Source organism: Cyclopterus lumpus, chromosome 21, assembly GCF_009769545.1.
Source record: "Cyclopterus lumpus isolate fCycLum1 chromosome 21, fCycLum1.pri, whole genome shotgun sequence".
NCBI lineage: Eukaryota > Metazoa > Chordata > Actinopteri > Perciformes > Cyclopteridae > Cyclopterus > Cyclopterus lumpus.
The window spans coordinates 20,404,405-20,421,831 of NC_046986.1; the positions used below are offsets into that span (position 1 = coordinate 20,404,405).

The window sequence follows — 17,427 nt, forward strand, 5'->3', positions numbered from 1 at the left end:
GTGTATACCGTGTCAGGGTAGTGGCGACTTTGAAGTTTATTGGTAATATTAAAATGGAAAGGAAAAAAAAAAGGATATAAAGAGCGGGTTATGCTTATTTGTCCACATCTGCTTCGTGTGCCCAACTGTTAATCCCTAATGGGTACAAACGGCTTTTGAATAACCCGGTGAAGAACAGAGGGGCGGCCAGGTCAACATTTGGGAACAATATGGAGTTTAAAGTCTGAAACTCTTATGAGACGTGTCCAGATATGTACATGGCTGTAAATGTAAATGAGGAAAATCGGTGACAAAACCTATAAGGGACGTCCACACTGCAGATACTTGAGGTTTCCAAATGATATTCAGCAGGTCACTTTGCATATTGCCAATTGGTCACTATTTCAACAACTGTTGCTGGGAAGGAACAGAGCCAACATGGGTGTTTTCTTCCTATATAGTACTACGTCAATGGCTGATTGAACAATACTTACATGAATCCCCTGCTGACATCTAAGGGCTACAGCTTCATGTCATAAAATTATGTATGATGCACTTCAAAGTAAAAAGGGTTATGTAAACTTTAATAGCACACTACTGTTGTTTTTGTCAGTTGTTTTTTCTTTTTCTTTTTGAGGCACAACCTTTGGCATCCAGCTTAAGGTTTACTTATAGGTCCCAAAAAAAAATATGTTTTTTTGGTACAAATTGCATTGCTCTGATGTGATAAGTAGGTGTTAGATGTGCCTGTGTTACTGAGGGCATCAACTGATGTTCACTGTGATGGAAAAGCACAGACCACCCCCTGTAGGAAGGTTGGTAGAAGCACACACACACACACACACACCACTGGAATGCTGCAATCAATCACCCCATGATGCCCAGTCCGTTGATCAACAAAATAAAAGTATTTCATAGGTATTATAGTTATCTTGTTATACTTACAAGCAGCTCCAAACCTGAGTAGTCATGGTATAGCTTTTTTCTCTTCTTTAAACATACAAAAACGTATGTACATTTATCTCCACTTTCTGTAAACAGCAAGTACGCATTCTCCTTTTAAATCCCTTTGATGATTGAAACATGCAAATCATACGCACAGTACTGAAGTATAAAAAGAAATCACAACGAGAAAGAAATTGAGGAGATGAAACTTTACACCTAAAAAAAAAATAATAATAATTTGAATCCATCAACATTACTAAATGGAATGCCAGCAAACATAACTTGAACCCATCTCCAGCTGGCCACTGGTTTCCTCCATACAACCGTAGAAATGTGATTCAATTAAATTAATTGTTAAAAAAAAAATAGATGAAAATAAAAAAAGTGCACCTTCCATGCCTCTTATAGTACTTGTAATACTTTTTTTCCCTCCATGTGGAGATCTGAAATGCAGGGAAGACTTTCCCACGCCCAAGCGGTGAAACACCCACTTTTGCAGTCCTAGACTCAACTGAGGAGGAAGGAGAACCAAGCAGCGATTCAACACTAACAGAAAGACAGGACTGAGCGTCACAGCCCAGAGATCTGACAGTCTGGAAGCATAATTTTTTTTCTTTCTCGTCTCTCAGAAAGTGAGATGTCCCAACAATACTTATCTTCTTTTTTTTTTCTTTTTTTTTTTTTAAGATAAGTGTTTTTTCTGCCTTTCAGTAAAGGGTTTATCATAGTTATTTCCTTAGGGCACTTAACAGGGAGGTGAGCATAGTCTGAGCTGTGTGGGTAGTTTGTTTCCATTTCCATGGGCTGGCCATGGCTGCAGAGCGGTGGACTCAGTGTCTCTGCTCTCCCACTTCATGTGGCGATGCGCTAGAAGGAGGGTACTGCTGAGAGGTCCGCAGCCCACCTGGGTATGACAGGAGGGGAGGAGGAGAAACACGAATAAGGAGGAGGAGAGAGAGAGGGAAGGAAGGGGGAGGGAGGTTAGCCATAGAGCTGCAAGCCAGACGAGACACACTGCAGTACAGGAGAGGAGCCAGGAGGGGAAAGGGGGAGAGAAAAAGATGTAGTACCTGCAGCACCAGTGCCACCCTTGGAGATTTTGTTCACTTTGGAGCATGAAGTGGAGAATGAAGAGGAAGGGTGGTGGTTGTGGCCGACCTCTGGGTACGCCCTTTTGCGCGATGACAACAGAGTGGTGGATCCGGGCGGAGGGAGCCCAGTCCCTTCCATGCTGGCCAGTCCCGGAGGACCCCGTAGCGGGCCTGCCCCGCCGTTCCCGCTGTGCGTGTGTGGATGTGGGTGACTGTGCTTGTGGTGGCGATGGAGGCTGTGATCAGCTCCGCGGTGTTGCTTCTCCTTGCTCACCAGAGGGCTGGAATGTTTACTCTTGATGTTGTTGGCCACGCCTTCATCTGATGAGCTGTGGCGCTCGGACGATGAGACTTTTATCTTCATCTTAAGCTCATCTTTGATTGGTTGTCCACTTCTATCCAGTTGGGAGCTGCCACCAGACCCAGGGACGGCCAGGCGGAGCTTAAGCGAGCCTTTGTCCCGTTTGTCACTGTGATGGCGTCTATCTTGCCCTGAAGTCGAGGAGGAGGGCACCTTGATTTTCATTGGGGAGGCGGTGGGGATCCCGCCACCGCCATGGGATGCTTGGTGGGGGTTTGAATGCTTTCTATTGTCTACTTGGCTCGCAGAAGAGGATGATGCATAGGTAGAAGAGGAGGAAGATAACATATCCCCCCTCACATCGAAATCCATTATTCCTCCGTGCTGTTCCTGACTGCGTTTCTGCCCAGAAACCGCCAGCTCCGCGGCATGTTTCTCTCGGTATTTGTCCAGGGACAGCTTTGGAGCCGGAGACGGTTGCGGCGGAGGGGGCTGAGCGGGCGGAGGGTAGGCAGACTGAGGTGGCGGCTGATTCTTGCCTGCTCCGCTCACACCAGCGCCTTTTTGTTCCTGTTTAACAGGGATGAAGTCTAGCGTTTTCTCAGTCCTGTATGCCGGCTCTTGGAGAGGGATGCTGAGGGGTTCCTGTTTTATACAGGCGGAAGGGTAACCTGCTTGGCTCTGGTTGACCAGGGGCCACTCGCTGTGGCTAGCTGGGTTGTACGTCCCAGCCAAGGCGTCCAGGGACGCGGCTCCGGACTGGCCAGGCATGGCCACGCCGAAAGCACCGCTCGCTTTGGAGAAACTTGAATTGGCGGAAAGCGGCAAATCACCATGATCGTGGAGCATGGAAGGCCCAGGAAACGGGTTGTCGTTCAACTGGGAGCTGTCGCCCTTGGGCTTTTTGGCAGCTTGTGTTGCCTAGGGGATGGAAAGAGATATAACACCGTTAAGACTTTGGTTCCAGTTGGCAGTATGCTCATGAAGGGGGTTTAACAATGGAACAGTCAATCAATTCAGGTTTCTGTTCTCTAGATGTGTGTGATGTTACACTGCCACAAACGTTGCCATATGGTGGTTTGCCAAATGGGGATGTAATTCATAGTTTTATATACTTAAGACTATTTCACATTGTTTTCAGAACTATTTTGGTGACACATCTTTCCAATGCATCTTACCCTCCAGTTGCGTATCCTCTTTAACCGGCTGGGCGTCTTCTCCAGAATCTGCAGGAACTCGTGGGTCAACTCTACAAGTACAAGGCGTGCGTGTTGTCATCAAACCATCTCAAACTCCACTGCAACAACGGCCTCTTGTTTTAAGTCACCCTCCTTGAAATATTTGAATTCTGTGAGCGTTCCCCAAGTTAACAAGTCGAGAAAACAGCCGTATACGACAACTTCATAAACATATAGCACGGCGTGAGAAATCGCTGCCATATCTTTTATTATTTTTTTCAAACACATTATTAAAAAGTAAACACTCATCAATTCAATCTCACCATCCAGCAGCTCGAGGGTAACAGAGTTGTCCACATACTCCCACCAGTGTTTCCCATCGGTGGAAACTGGGATCTCCCAGTTGGACCACTTGCACGCCAGGTGGATGCACACACAGGAGATCACTGTGGGCTTATACTGGAGGCAGAAGGTGGTGAGGTGTAGACTGCATAGGAGGGAATGCGTGTGTGATGTGTGTGCAGATATGCAAGTGTATAGGAATGTGAGTGAGTTGATTCAGGCCAGGCGTTGTCCCGATTGGTCCCACATATGTAGAAAAAAGAAAAGAAAACACAAGAGGGAGCGGACGGTTTTAATCTTTTGTATTGGTTGCAAAAGATGAGCCATTGTTGAATGGCATTCATACATTAAACTGTCACTGACAATGTAACAGTTTGTCAGTTCAAAACCAGGTCACAGTAGAGGTGATGTCCATTAACCTTATGATGCAGGTAAAGACATGATACACAGTGCGATTAGAAAGAAAGCATTGAACAGTGGCACGTGGAAACGTTTTTTTGTGTTCCAAGGAACCTGGCTGGTTTAAAATGTCGAAAACAAAGGGTGAGGGGGGCCATGTGTGGTAGCCAGGTGGGGTCCCATTGTCAAACACTGAACACGGGGGCCACACATGTGGCGGTTACATCATTGGACAGCTAACCGACGAGGGGCTGCTCCTACAACCCTCTCTGCACGGGTCTCTGGGACTGTGTTGAAGGGGATAAACCTAGTGGATACAACAAGGCACTACACTGGAGTAGTCTCAAGACTGAAAGCCTCCCTAAATATAAATATCAAAGCTAATCTGACCAATGATGACTCAATGGTAAATAAAAACTTTAAAAAATGGGCATTATTGTCCTGCAAGAAGTAAATTGGGTGGAATATTGCAAGTTTGGATCATAATTACACAGTCAAACCTATTCATATTGTATCAAAAGTAACAAATAATGGTAGACAAATCGCCACTACACAAGTAATTTAAATTAAACAAGCATTACGGTGGTTGTTTTTTTAGATTAAAAGTAGGATCTTCACCATCGTAGATCAGAGATTTACAGCATGAACTTATTGGAAGTTATACAAATTCCATCCTACCCAAACCCTTTAAGGACACGGTTTGCCGACCGCAAGACATGTTATGAAGAACATTTTGTCCTCGCTTTAGAATAAATCCTAATCCTAGTATGAGACACTCAAATGGCAATTTACTCAAAGAAATCAGCAGTTCCTTAATGGGTCGCAATTCTCTTTCTGGTCACATGTTTTACATGAGCTACATATACTAAAGAATGTTGTAGAAAAGCTAGAAAATATGGGCATGTAAAGACAGGAAAATGTTGCAGACGGTGAGAAATATTTGAGGAGATAATGCATTTTGAACAAATGGATATGAAAAAGAACATTTAAAAAATGTATTTGTGGTACTTACCGGAAGGACCTCTACGAGAAATGTTTACATCTGTGAAATCTTTAGCTGCTATTCAGGCTACCAAAGTGTCTTTCTTTTAGAATTATGCACTTTTTCGCAACCGAACAAACATGTGGGTTTCAGGCGCACCATTACACTTCACACCTTGCATTCAACCCATCTGTGCCAACACTGGTCCCTTGTACAATACACCGCACAGCGACTGGGGCCGGTAACGCTACAAGCCACCCTGTCCCACTCCCTTTGAACGGGGGAGGGGAGCCGAGGGGAGGAGGCAAGCATCCCAACAACCGCCAGCGCAAGTAGGGCCCGTTGGACACTGAAAGGGTACCCTGCATTACAGGAAGCTATGGTGTGCAGTCAAAGTGCAACAAAGGAGGGGCAGGATAACAACCTGTTGGTAGCCATGAAATAGGAAGTCTGTGCCAGATCCTTGCTTGCTGTAAAAGAGACAGAAAAAGAAGAAAAAGAGGGATGGAGAAAGAATTACCATCTTTGCAAGCCTAACGCATATCATCATCATTAGGTCAGGAAGTGAATGGTGCACTGATTAAGCCAAGGCCAAGACAAAAAACACCACTAGGCACAGACTCTTGCTACATGTTTGACACTTGCAGCAAGCTGGATGATTTTTATGAATTAGGCCAGAACCTATGATTTAGCCGAGTCAACCATAACCAATATTTAGGGGGTATTTTTCGCAGAATGGTAAATCCCCCCCAACAAAATGAATACAATTCAGTCTTGGACTTGGCATAATAAGCATCAGAAAATATTGTTTATGTGCTGTGTCATAGAATTAACTCATAAAGGCCATCAAAATAGCAAGGTGTGTGTGTGTGTCCATGTAACCATTAAGTCAGCAAGGTTTTTACCCCCCTCCCCACCCATGTTTGAGGTGGGACAAATCAGAGCAGAGGGCACAAAGAGCAAAGAAGGAAGCCTCTACCTCGCACTAGCTGGGAACATTTCACCACATCAGTGTGTGGGTGATCAATAGTAATTTCAAAGCCTGGAACAAAATACATGACAGGTGAGTTCAACACAGAGACAGTTGGGAGGTGACATGTCATTTTATGATTAAACGAAAATGAAACGAGTGAAGCCTTTTAGGGCTGTCATTTCAGACTGCGGTAGATATCGATTTGGTAAATATGAATAGTGGAACCATTTGGTCTATTCATAATTAAATCACTTTCTCTTTGGATGAAAGTTTTGAACTTAATCAATAAGCGAGAACAAATTAACAGAAAATGTGGCCCAGCAGTAAAAAGAATTGCTGAGAAAAATAAAAAACTAAAATCAAAAAGACGAATAAATACCACGTTCCATGACCAACGTCTGTAATGACAGAATGACATGTCACCATTACATGATTTCTTGAAGATATGCATGTGATAAGATACCCATACAGCAGCTCATAAAACATTTCACTTAACAGGCTGTGACGAATAAATTCAACAGTGATCAATATCACTACTCCCTTACTGATGGAGATAAGCCACAGATAATGATAAAACGCTAACTCTCTCTCAAGTCATCCACTCCAGTCACCACTACTTACCCAGGGTCTGCAGCACTATGGATTCAAGTATCACCAGCTCTTGAGCTTGCTGGAGGTATGCCTGAAGTTTGATAGACAGTCATTACAACACAATTGTAATGAGTCTATTAATCTCTCCCCCTAACAAGTGATTTTAAAATGGCCAAAACTCCAAACAGAGAGGCTCATTTTTACTATTTACTATTGCTTGAAAGCCTTGTGAGGCGAAGGTGTGTGGTACACACCGACAGCAGGCCATGGCCGTTCAAATTAAGCCTTTTGTAGCGGGCAATTAAATTTGGCACAGCCAGTTTAACACAGGGAAAACCATGACCACTGAGAGAACTGGCCAGTCAGATGTCGAAAGGGAAGAAAAGAAAAAAAATACTCTCAACCAAACAATATGGAGATCTTCCTGAACTTACATTACTCTTCGTGTCTAGAGGTGGTTCTTGGGGATTTAGGCAAGCGTGTGCCACTTTGATCACATGTTCGAGTTTCCGAGGTTGCTCTTCCACTTTCGCGGCCAAGAACAAGGTGGTTGGAGATATTATCTGCAACAAATACATGGAGACAGTTCTCATAGTCAATTATCTGCGATTTCTGGTAACACGTTACCTATATTGTGATTCCAGGTAGGCGGTCAAGAGTGGTGTTGTGTAACATTATACTTACATTCCTATGGAATTTGGTGAAAGAGTGGTGCATATAAAATCTATGCATGTAAACAATGGCTGTATTTATTGTTAATTGAGAGCTGGAGTTTGGAGTCAAGGACAATCTTATTGGAGTGAGTGTAACTTCCGCTGCCAAGAACAGAGTCAACAAGTTAACTATCAAGTTAGCCATATGCCATTGAGCGTATTGGCACTGAACACGTGTTTAAAATAAATGACATTGAAGAAAAAGTTCCGACAGTTGCGCAAAGGACACTTTGTGCAGCAGGCTCGTTACCGCTAACGGGATGTAGCTTCATAATGGCGCCGATTGTGCTAACTTACTAATACATAATAAGAATACGTCGTATAATTGTAAACGTACGTATTCTAAGGAAACCTCTCGTTTATTTCCGGTCATTAAAGTCGACGGGGCTGAGGGGTAAAGCCGGTCAGGACGGAGCAACAGCTGCACACTCGCCTGATGGCCCTTTGAACGTCAAGCCACAGCTAACGCGTTAGCTAGCGTGCTACGTTAGCTTACAGCTAACGTTGAGCATAACCCACTGACGCAGAGATTCCGGGTTAAGAGCTGAACGGCAAACCGTCGTTTTTAAGAAACACGACACCGAAACATAAACAGTCGAAGACGCGCCACTCTTGTTCCTTAAACTAAGCACTCGGCTTGACATCTGCTCGCGATATCGGGCCCGCTGCAACTGGTTTTCCTCAGCGCCATGTCCACTTCCAGCCTGGACGGAGGGATAAGTTTGTTTACAAAGGATACACGTTGAGTCTCTGACCCATATCTTGGATCAGGTTTGCCGCTTGTTGTCGGTAAGAGAGCTCCCGGTCCGGTTCTACTCCACAACGGCGGGACGGCGTGGTTTCGAGTTGCTCCCGGGTGAAAAACCATTTCGACGAGGATCCCCGGCACGCCGCCATTGCACTCCAACATTCAGCATCGAGAAAACGGATGTGACGTCGGTGTCGCACAGGAAAACACGACTTCTTCGGCGGTGGGGACGCTGTTTGCCGGTGATTGGTCGGTCGGTATCCATCCCGTTCCAGGGCATCCTTACAGGATTACATATTCTGATGCTGTTTCATAACACGAGGGGGCATTTGCCTTTATCAATACCGATTCATTTATGCACATGTTATACAGCTTTGCGTTTGGTTAGGGTCAATTCAATTGTCAATGCCCAACCTTCAATAATAATTGATTAACTGTCGCGACAACAGAGTCCACATAACTAAAGGTATATCCTGTGTTGGCTATAGAGTGGAGCGGGCACAAATACATGTAAATGTCACAGGCTTTGGATTAAAAGTTGAGCTATTTCCATAAAAAGTCAGAAACTGGATGTATGATTTTTGTGGTGTTGCATTTAAACCCCACTGTGTTATCTCTATGAGCTGGGTCAACGTTAGCCAGAGAAGGGCATAGTTTCCTTTTGAAGTAGAGCTCATGTTAGTGCATATTTTTTTTTTTCAAGAAGTGAGGGATCACTTTAACAGGAGAGCACCTTTGGGGGTCATGTGTAGAGCAGCCTGTGTGTTCTGAATGGTGAGAGTTCTCTTTGTTGTACTTTTTGGCAATAATCCTCTAATCAAACTAACATAAATAAACTCTCTATAAAGTGTGGATGAATAGCAATAAACTATACAATTGTACTTACAAAATGCTGAGTGCAAAATACTTTCTGAAAAAGACACACTGTTGCTTCCAGTGCCACACGCCACATGCTATGGTCACATTGAACAGGAGAGAAGGCAGACCTCTCTTCAGCCGATATCTCCAAAACTAAGCAACTCTCACCATCTCAATCTAAATTGTGAATAGCACTACAGGTAAGAGGACAAATATGTATTTTTTTCTGTCCCTTTTAATCATCCAAATATGAATTTTGTATACAGCATTTACACTGAATCACTGTTTTTTTTTTTTCATATTTCCATGTCACTCAAATTGCTCTTGTTTCAGGCCCAAAAATTCCACTGCGTTTCCACCAAGCAATTTGTCCTGCAAAACAAAAGAGTACGCACCATATTGACTCCTCGCTTGGACTTGCAGTTCGTTTCTAAAACGTATTCATTTACGCAATTGCTTTCTGAAAGCACAATCAAAGACATTTAGAAGGCTTCTAAGCATTCTGCCAAAGACTAATAGTGCTGTGCTCTTTGCACTACTGCTGATAAACATGTTCTACCTGGCTATGTGCTTTACAGTCGATTCATGACAGCAGTCAAAATGAGGGAGATGAACATATTGTTACCTTCAGCGTGTCATCAAATTCATCCATGGACTCGATCAGCGATCCAGGCTGCAGCTCTCCCAGCGGGAATGGGTAGTCTGTTCCCAGCATCACTTTATCCTGAAAGAGGAATACCTGCTTGTTAACTTGAAAGACGACGCCAGTGTTAAACATGTAGTGAACCCTATGCAGATGCAACAGTGTCTACCCACACACTCTCCACGCTCAACACTGGCAACACTCTTCTCAGTGTGTGTGTGTGTGTGTGTGTGTGTGTGTGTGTGTGTGTGCGTGTGTATGTGTCGAAGGAATGTGATGCATACAAGCTCACTTTTCCGATAACATCAACGAGCAGCTTCAGGGCGATGGGATCGTGAACCAGGGAGTCGGTGTAGAAAGAGCCGAGGTATTTCCTCGGACTGGGCTTGTTGTCCACCGCACACAGGTCAGGGCGGACTTTGTGGCCGTGTTCGATTCTGCCAACGGTGAATGGGAAAGAGCCCCCTGTAACCAGATGAATATAAGCTATCTGTAAACAACAGTATCTGTATTTGAGCTTTGTAAGAACAGAAAACACGTTGTGTTACTCTACTGCGACTCTACAGGTGAAACGTGTATCGGGGACATCTGATCTTTACCTCCATGTGCAAAGCAGACTTTCAGTTTTGGAAATCTCTCCAAGACGCCTCCGAATATCATCGAGCAAATAGCCATGGTTGTCTCTGTCGGCATGCCTTTTGAGATGGAAAAGACAACAAAATATAACCTCTCCTTTCAAACTAATGTTAATAAAGTGTCTTGTTATTATAAGACAGTATAAGTGGGTTATTATGCAAAGGAGAAGAAGCCAAATCTAAATGTAGAGCTTTATTAGTCACCATTGGCCGTAATCACAATCCATCAAATATGATGTTAAAACTACACTCAATGTGGGAGTTTTTAAACCTAATGCATTACTCTGGACATTTCAGGCTTTTCCATTTTCCATTTTTTTAATCATTTGGCTGAGTTAATGCTTATGGCGTAAATGGTTTGCAACGGTGGAATTCTGGAAGTTCAACCTCAGCTCTCATAATAAGCACGTCATGAATCTTGTAGTTTTAAGATACGGATACTCAGACACTTAAGGACAAACATGTCCCCATTCAGTACTGAAGATGGTTAAAAGATTTAAAGAAGTGGAAAATAATAACAATATTACATTTGATGGTAATTGTTTTTACGTTGACATTTTTGTTCTCTCAGGACATCGGAGCAGCTTTTTTTAAATTAGAGGCGCATTGGAAAATACAACGATTTGGATTTGATGACGTCATCGAACATTTGAGGAAATACTGTAACATCTTTATATTTTTATATGCGGAGAGGAACATGTTTCCATATCGGTCTCAAAGAAGTTACTTTCACAAGAAAAGTGTATTTTAGTGACTTAAGGGACAATATATCTGTATATATGGCCACATATATATAAATATATCAATATATCTCCTGTTGCCACTCCATCTCCCTCACCCACCAGCCAGGGCAGCCAATACTTAGCCATCCTCCCATCTGTCTGCATGTCCCACGGGTGGACAAATATGGAGCAGCCCAGCTCCTCAGCTGCCTGCGTGGAAGACACACCGCAAGATCAGCAATTCTACACGTGAACGAGAAACACCCCCCTCTGAATACAACATCTGAAAGCAATCAAACCAGTGAAAAATGTGTAACTACCAGAAACATTATGTCATCAACATGAGCATGTGCACTGCAATATTCAATGTCCTCACAGCATAGAAGGGAAAGAGGTCGGCGGCGTTGAGGTCCCAGTTGTTGACCCGTGAGCCAATCTGCACCCCGGGGAAGCCCAGCTCCTTCACGCAGCGCCTCATCTCCAGCACGGCCAAGTCGGGGGCTTGCATGGGCAGAGTGCCCAGGCCCACGAACCTCTTGGGGTGGCGGCGCACTGTCTGGGCCAAATCGTCATTTAAGAGGACGCAGAGATCCAGTGTGTCGTGAGGTTTGGCCTGTAATCCAAAAATAAAATTAGAATAGGTAAATATATGAAAGTTAACCATCTCAATGACTCCCATTTGCATAATGCATTACAAACATACGTACAATGCATATAATTGCATTTTTTTTTGCAAGGGTCATAGTGTAGCATTAAATCACAGTAATAAAGCATTATAATGTCATTATAGGTCACTCAAAGGGGTCACTGTTTGCTTTTAGCAACTTCTTGTGTCTTGTTCTTTCTTGCATATATTTTATGAGATTTATTTTCACTTTACTTCAATCAAACGATGGCCATTTATAATGACTTATAATCTCATTATAATGCATTATAACAGTGATGTATAATCCATTACAACAATGGGAATTACAATACACCATGATCCTTGCAAAACAATGTCGGTGAACAATTATGAGGCCTAAAGAAATATAATACTATGAATATTGATGTGTGCTTATAACTATGATTTACTCAGTGCTATAAGCAGATTATAATGCATTACAAGTATGGGCGTCATGGCGTGTCCTACCAAATACAACTGGAATAATACATTCTTCATCCTAGTGTTGATGCTTCTCTGGCTGAAGAAGGATTAAGACTGTAAAGCAGCTTTGCATACAATAAGCCGCCGTGGTGTATTCATTCAATTTGATCCATGCTGCTTAGTGTGCGCTCACCCAGTAACTGAACATCACAGGGACAGTAGAAAGGGCCTGAACGGTGACACCTGAAGGGGTTAGAGACCAGACGGCATCAATGAGACCCTGCGGTGCGTGTTGGCGTCTCTCATGTCTGTGCATGTACCGTGCTGATCCATGTCCCGTATGCGTGCGTCTGCGTCCCAGCAGTTCTCTTGAATCACTCGGAACAGCTTCCCATCCTTCATCATGTTGGCTTCGCCCTGAAACACAACACCATCAGCAGCCACATCCCGTTGGTTCAATGTGTTGCCACAGTGTAGAGTCTGGACACCTTGGCAGCATTCACCGCTCTCCTTCAACCATTTCATTACCAGTTTTCAAGCTGACCTTTTTTTTTGGGGGGGGGGGGGGATTTCATAACACTTAAAAACCACATGATGGCAGCAGACAGACGATTCATGGAAGGCGTATGAGATGTCATCTATGAAAAGGGCTTGACAGACAACATGCCTTTGTAAAGGTGTACTCAAACGCAGACACACACACACACACACACACACACACACACACACACACACACAACACCTGCACAGTGTTCTCCCCTGGCAACGGCTGTAATTACAGACATCTTGGGTGCACCACACCCGTGTCACAATGTGACCTGGAACCAATGTTCTAACATTGGCATGAGGACTCTAACAGATGCTCATCACCAGGCACGCCTTACAGTTGAATGCATCAACGCGTCACAATCAACCGTTGGTCCTTATGTGCGGTTCGCTTGGTGCCAAAGGGCTCAACCGATGTCGGCCGGGCTGGCCTGCGTGGTTCTGCTGCGGCATTCGAAGGGACTCTTTCCGCTGATGCAGTGGCACCGTGTGGAGTCCTGCAGCTGCTCACATGTCGAGGACTTATAAAGGTCCACGGGGGGGGGGGGGGGGGGGGGGGCAGATACGCCCCGCTGTGTCCCGAGCATTGTGTGCAGTACAATTGCATGAGGGCTTGTATACCTTTGTCTGTGCATGCATAAAGGGAAAATACTCAGCAACTCACCTTGCAGTGATGGTGAAGCTGGACAAACCCATCATATCCATACCTCTGAAACACATGATCACATAGTGGAAAACAAATGGTGTATCAGATTACATCTCTGGTGTATTTAATTCAGATGCCAAATCTGTATAAAAGTAAACATAGTTTGGTATCCCACGCGCATCCTGCTGTGGGGAAAGCCTCAATTGTGTTATCCCATCTGCGAGGGGTTCAATCTTCATCCTTGAGGACTATCTCCTCCAACGCCCTGGAAAACTCAAACTGAGTGCCATGAGGCTGTTGAGTCTTTTGCATACAGATGAAGTCGCAGATGATCTATGTGAGCAATCCAGCCAGTAGAGCCCTATTTCATATCCCCCCACATCGGCAGCACTGTGTGCTTCGCTGACGCCACAGAGAAGCTTCAGCTATGTCAAATGAGTTATTTTATTATAATAATTAGTTTCCGCTTGCTATTTCATGACCTCTCAGAATTTGAAGAGAACTTCTTCATCAAAGTGAACCGAGGACAAGTTTCAGAAGTGTGCTGCAGAAAATGATGCATTGCTTTTGTTTTAGAGGGTCAGAAGCTGTAAAACACGGTTCAATTCAAAGGACTTTCATATATGTTTGTATCCAAAACCCTACAACAATTCTATTACAGTCTAAATGTGTCTGAATAACACCAAAATGTACATTTATTTGTCTTTGACTGACGTTCTTGGCAAACAAATGGAAGGGCCCAGTTTGTGCAGAGGGGAAAGTTATGGCTTCATTACTATTTATCTACATTTGTTTTTTTTTATTCATTTGGAAGGAAAGGGTGAATTTCTTGAAAGGAAAAAGTGTCCCTTTTGCGATAATAAATTTCACTGTCACTGTGTTTTTGAAAATATGACAACCAAAATGATCCCATTCATCACATGATATGGACATGAAGAGGTCCTCAGGGATGCAATACATCGAGTCCCACAGAGCAAATCCTAACTGTGTCAATGAAAATACATTATTATTTCAGTGTGTCACATAAAGTTTTGATTTGCCCGCACCAAAAAAAAAATCTGCTGGCCTTGCATGTGTTGCAACATTTAGACTAGCAGAGAAGCTATACATCATAACTCATCAACAAGACAGGCCTGACTTATTATATTACAACATACATTTCCTGAGTAAAAAAGGAGAAAAGAAAGGCCATCTCGGTCCAGCACTGAACATGTGAAATCATTAGCCAAGGCTGTAGCCCCATAGCAACAAAGACATACAAGCAGGAACAGATAACAGATAGGATAACAGATAGGACAGGGCCGAGCAAGGCCAAATCCACCTATTGATTAAAGTTTAACCATCCATAGTGAACACAGATCTATGGAGTGAGCTGTTAACTCCAATGGGAAAAGCCTGTACACTTCATTGTACTGGCTTGTAATTGCATTGAACTGAAAGAGAAGCTCCGCCGGCTGCAGAACTGATGCAAAAAAAAAGAAGAAACATCCAACCAACCACACAAATGTGTGGATTTAACCCCTCAGATCCTCAATGCGCTTGGGTCTCTCGGTGCCTACCTGCTTCAAATCGGGCCACTCCTTTGGTAAAATATGATTATGAATATCAACCTTCATCCTTACGATTACCCTCTGGCAAAACGGAGGGGCGGGGTGGGGGGTCTGCTGCGAAGGATTACTTGCTCTGAGTGCAAATCCAGCAAATAGTCTCTCCACCCACCGCCCTCAGCCGAAACCAATGACCAACAGGTGACTGCATGGCTGCTGCTGTGACACCCTGGTCATTCATTACCTAGTCTGTAAGACAAGCAGAGAGTAATCATTAGTCTGTGGAGGCTATAAAACCTCCTGAAATATAGCCTGATATACCCTGAACCATAAGAGGTAGGCCTATTACAGCCTCAACTATTATTCACTCCCTAGTTCAACCATGAACACACACACACACACTAGTTTAAAGAGCATTTCTGTGCAGCTGCGTAATGCTGAGTCAGAGTTCTGTGCTTGTAGTTCCATAATGCATGTTCGGATGAAGTTGCAGTTCCTTTATTATTACCTCTGTCTTTTGCTGGCGGTAACTGAACTATAAGCTGCTGCACAGCTGAAACCCACTGACCACTCACAATGTAGAGCAAAGTGAAAGGTGCATTTCCTGCACGCTGCTGGTAAACACCAATGTTTTACAGGACGAAAATGTCTAAGTAAAAGGTCAAATAAGTTGCAATCTCAAAAATCAAATGTCATTACTATGTAAACAGAGTTGTGATGCAGTTGCTGAATGAAGCGCTAGCGAATGCACTCAACCTGTAAAAAAAACATAAACCTGTGTACACAAGCGTGGACGTGCACTCCCGCGGACGTGTGTGTGTGTGTGTGTACGCAAATACACGAATCTCGCCAGAGGCAGCCACTGGATGTTGCTACATCCAGTCATGAGGGCACCACCAATGTTGCTGTAGGAGATAAGAGAACGGTCTTGTTTGCCTTGAGATCTTGAAGAAAGAAAAAATACAAACCGAAACTGTTTTAAAATGAGATAAAAGTCATAACACTTGACAGCGGAGCGTATTAAGACAAACTACACATTCAAGCTGAATAAACAAGATACACAAGTAAAACACAAAAGGGCATGGAGAAAGAAAATGGGCTGTGGAAGATAGGTAATACAACATAATCAAATGAATTATTCATCCATAAACATGAATTATTAGCTACGTGGTGCTGTGGAGCTCATGTCGACATCCGTCCTCCCTCTCTCCCAGTAAGTAGCAGGAATACTTATACTTATTATTTCTGCCAAACACATGGTCTCTACCCTTCCATATTGGTTGCAGTGTGCTATGAAGGGCAGCTCCGTCTCAAGCAGGGTTGGGTGATATTGAAATCCCCCTCACGGCGATATCGCTTTGAGCAAAAAAAACGACGACATACGAGATTATCGTCCAAAACGAAAGCTGAAGAGAGCGACGCAGGTTAATGCCGAAAGACCGGAGACCCACATGTTGCAATGCCCACGAGTGGCCACGCTGAGGTCAATAAATCGGATCAATCGACTGGTAGTAAGTGTGCAGTCTCGCCACCATTGAGTTGGTGTTTGGTTGCCTTTGATTGCTCATGGCTCAAGTTGGGTGCGGAGATTTCAGATTTTTTTTTTTTTGTGTCTTCTTTTGCATTCTTTTCCCATGAGAGGGAGCGGACATCTTTCCTGGCACACGTGTAATCTCTCGGGCTGAAACGAGTTGTTCGAAAGCTTCACTCAGAAAGTTTGACGTTGTGTCCACCGGCATTGGTAGATCATGTAATACACATTTGTGACCATTTTGTTAACGCCTGGTCGTTAATCGGACACCCGTATCGCCTTGCTGGAAACATTGGACACTGATGGTTTCAACCACATCACTAAACATGTCTTTGTGGTGGTGAAGACACTGGCAGCCTGTAAAAAGCACTTTTTAATGAAATGTAAGATGGACAAATTCAATTACTTATCAATCCGGACAGGAGACATTCTGATTCACGGAAAAAACTACGTCTTAAAAGAGCAAAACTTCAAGGGCCCTTCTTCAGATGTACAGGAGCAGAGCACTGAGAGTAAAAGAGATGTAAAAATAAAAGTCATTAACTTAAGTTATGCTGAAGTCAATCATGGGAAACACACAAACACAAACACACACACACACACACATCTAAAATGGAAACAAATGTCCTAGGAGCTTTCCCTCCTGCACCCATTATCAATTAAACCGAGATGATCTGGCAAAGCAGTGACCGGGAGAATGGCAGCTTTTTAAAAAAACCTAAAACCTTAAAAAGAAAGCAAAACCAGTATTTGTGTGCACCTTTCAAAACAGATGGATTCTGATTACAGGTGTGCAATTCGCAGCATACAAAAATGTGATAATTACATAATTGATTGAATTTACCGATATCAGAGGGAATTTCATCCATACATCATCAGGCTTTTTCGCAGGTTTTCGTGTCCCGTTTTCACTGATGTATCAGGCCCATTACACACAACCATTGTTACCCCAACAGGATCCCTACATTGT

At 43.7% G+C, this 17,427-nt stretch overlaps 2 protein-coding genes across 3 annotated transcripts in view; both read right to left on the minus strand.

The window, feature by feature from the left end:
- Nucleotides 1-3: 3 nt before the first annotated feature.
- ccnt2a (cyclin T2a) lies at nt 4-8,433 on the minus strand. 2 transcript variants are annotated; one of them, XM_034561043.1, is made up of 10 exons: nt 8,234-8,433; nt 7,466-7,547; nt 7,216-7,344; nt 6,812-6,872; nt 6,197-6,259; nt 5,642-5,687; nt 3,818-3,981; nt 3,495-3,565; nt 1,995-3,237; nt 4-1,828 (listed from the first exon to the last, which is right to left on the minus strand). In XM_034561043.1, the coding sequence occupies exons 1-10, from the start codon at nt 8,389-8,391 to the stop codon at nt 1,755-1,757; spliced, it is 2,091 nt and encodes a 696-aa protein (XP_034416934.1). In that variant the 5' UTR covers nt 8,392-8,433; the 3' UTR covers nt 4-1,754. The 2 variants fall into 2 exon arrangements, with proteins under 2 accessions (XP_034416934.1, XP_034416933.1); XM_034561042.1 differs by having other exon boundaries at nt 4-3,237.
- An 895-nt stretch (nt 8,434-9,328) lies between these two features.
- acmsd (aminocarboxymuconate semialdehyde decarboxylase) overlaps nt 9,329-17,427 on the minus strand; it is a 41,322-nt gene continuing 33,223 nt past the window's right edge. Inside the window, exons 2-11 of the mRNA XM_034561493.1 lie at nt 14,939-15,175; nt 13,398-13,442; nt 12,508-12,604; nt 12,381-12,430; nt 11,477-11,713; nt 11,217-11,310; nt 10,343-10,438; nt 10,036-10,208; nt 9,726-9,824; nt 9,329-9,472 (exon numbers count right to left, since the gene is read on the minus strand). Of these exons, the coding sequence (XP_034417384.1) occupies nt 9,410-9,472; nt 9,726-9,824; nt 10,036-10,208; nt 10,343-10,438; nt 11,217-11,310; nt 11,477-11,713; nt 12,381-12,430; nt 12,508-12,604; nt 13,398-13,442; nt 14,939-14,995 (1,011 nt within the window). The 5' untranslated portion in view covers nt 14,996-15,175 and the 3' untranslated portion in view covers nt 9,329-9,409. The remainder of the gene's footprint in view (nt 9,473-9,725; nt 9,825-10,035; nt 10,209-10,342; nt 10,439-11,216; nt 11,311-11,476; nt 11,714-12,380; nt 12,431-12,507; nt 12,605-13,397; nt 13,443-14,938; nt 15,176-17,427) is intronic.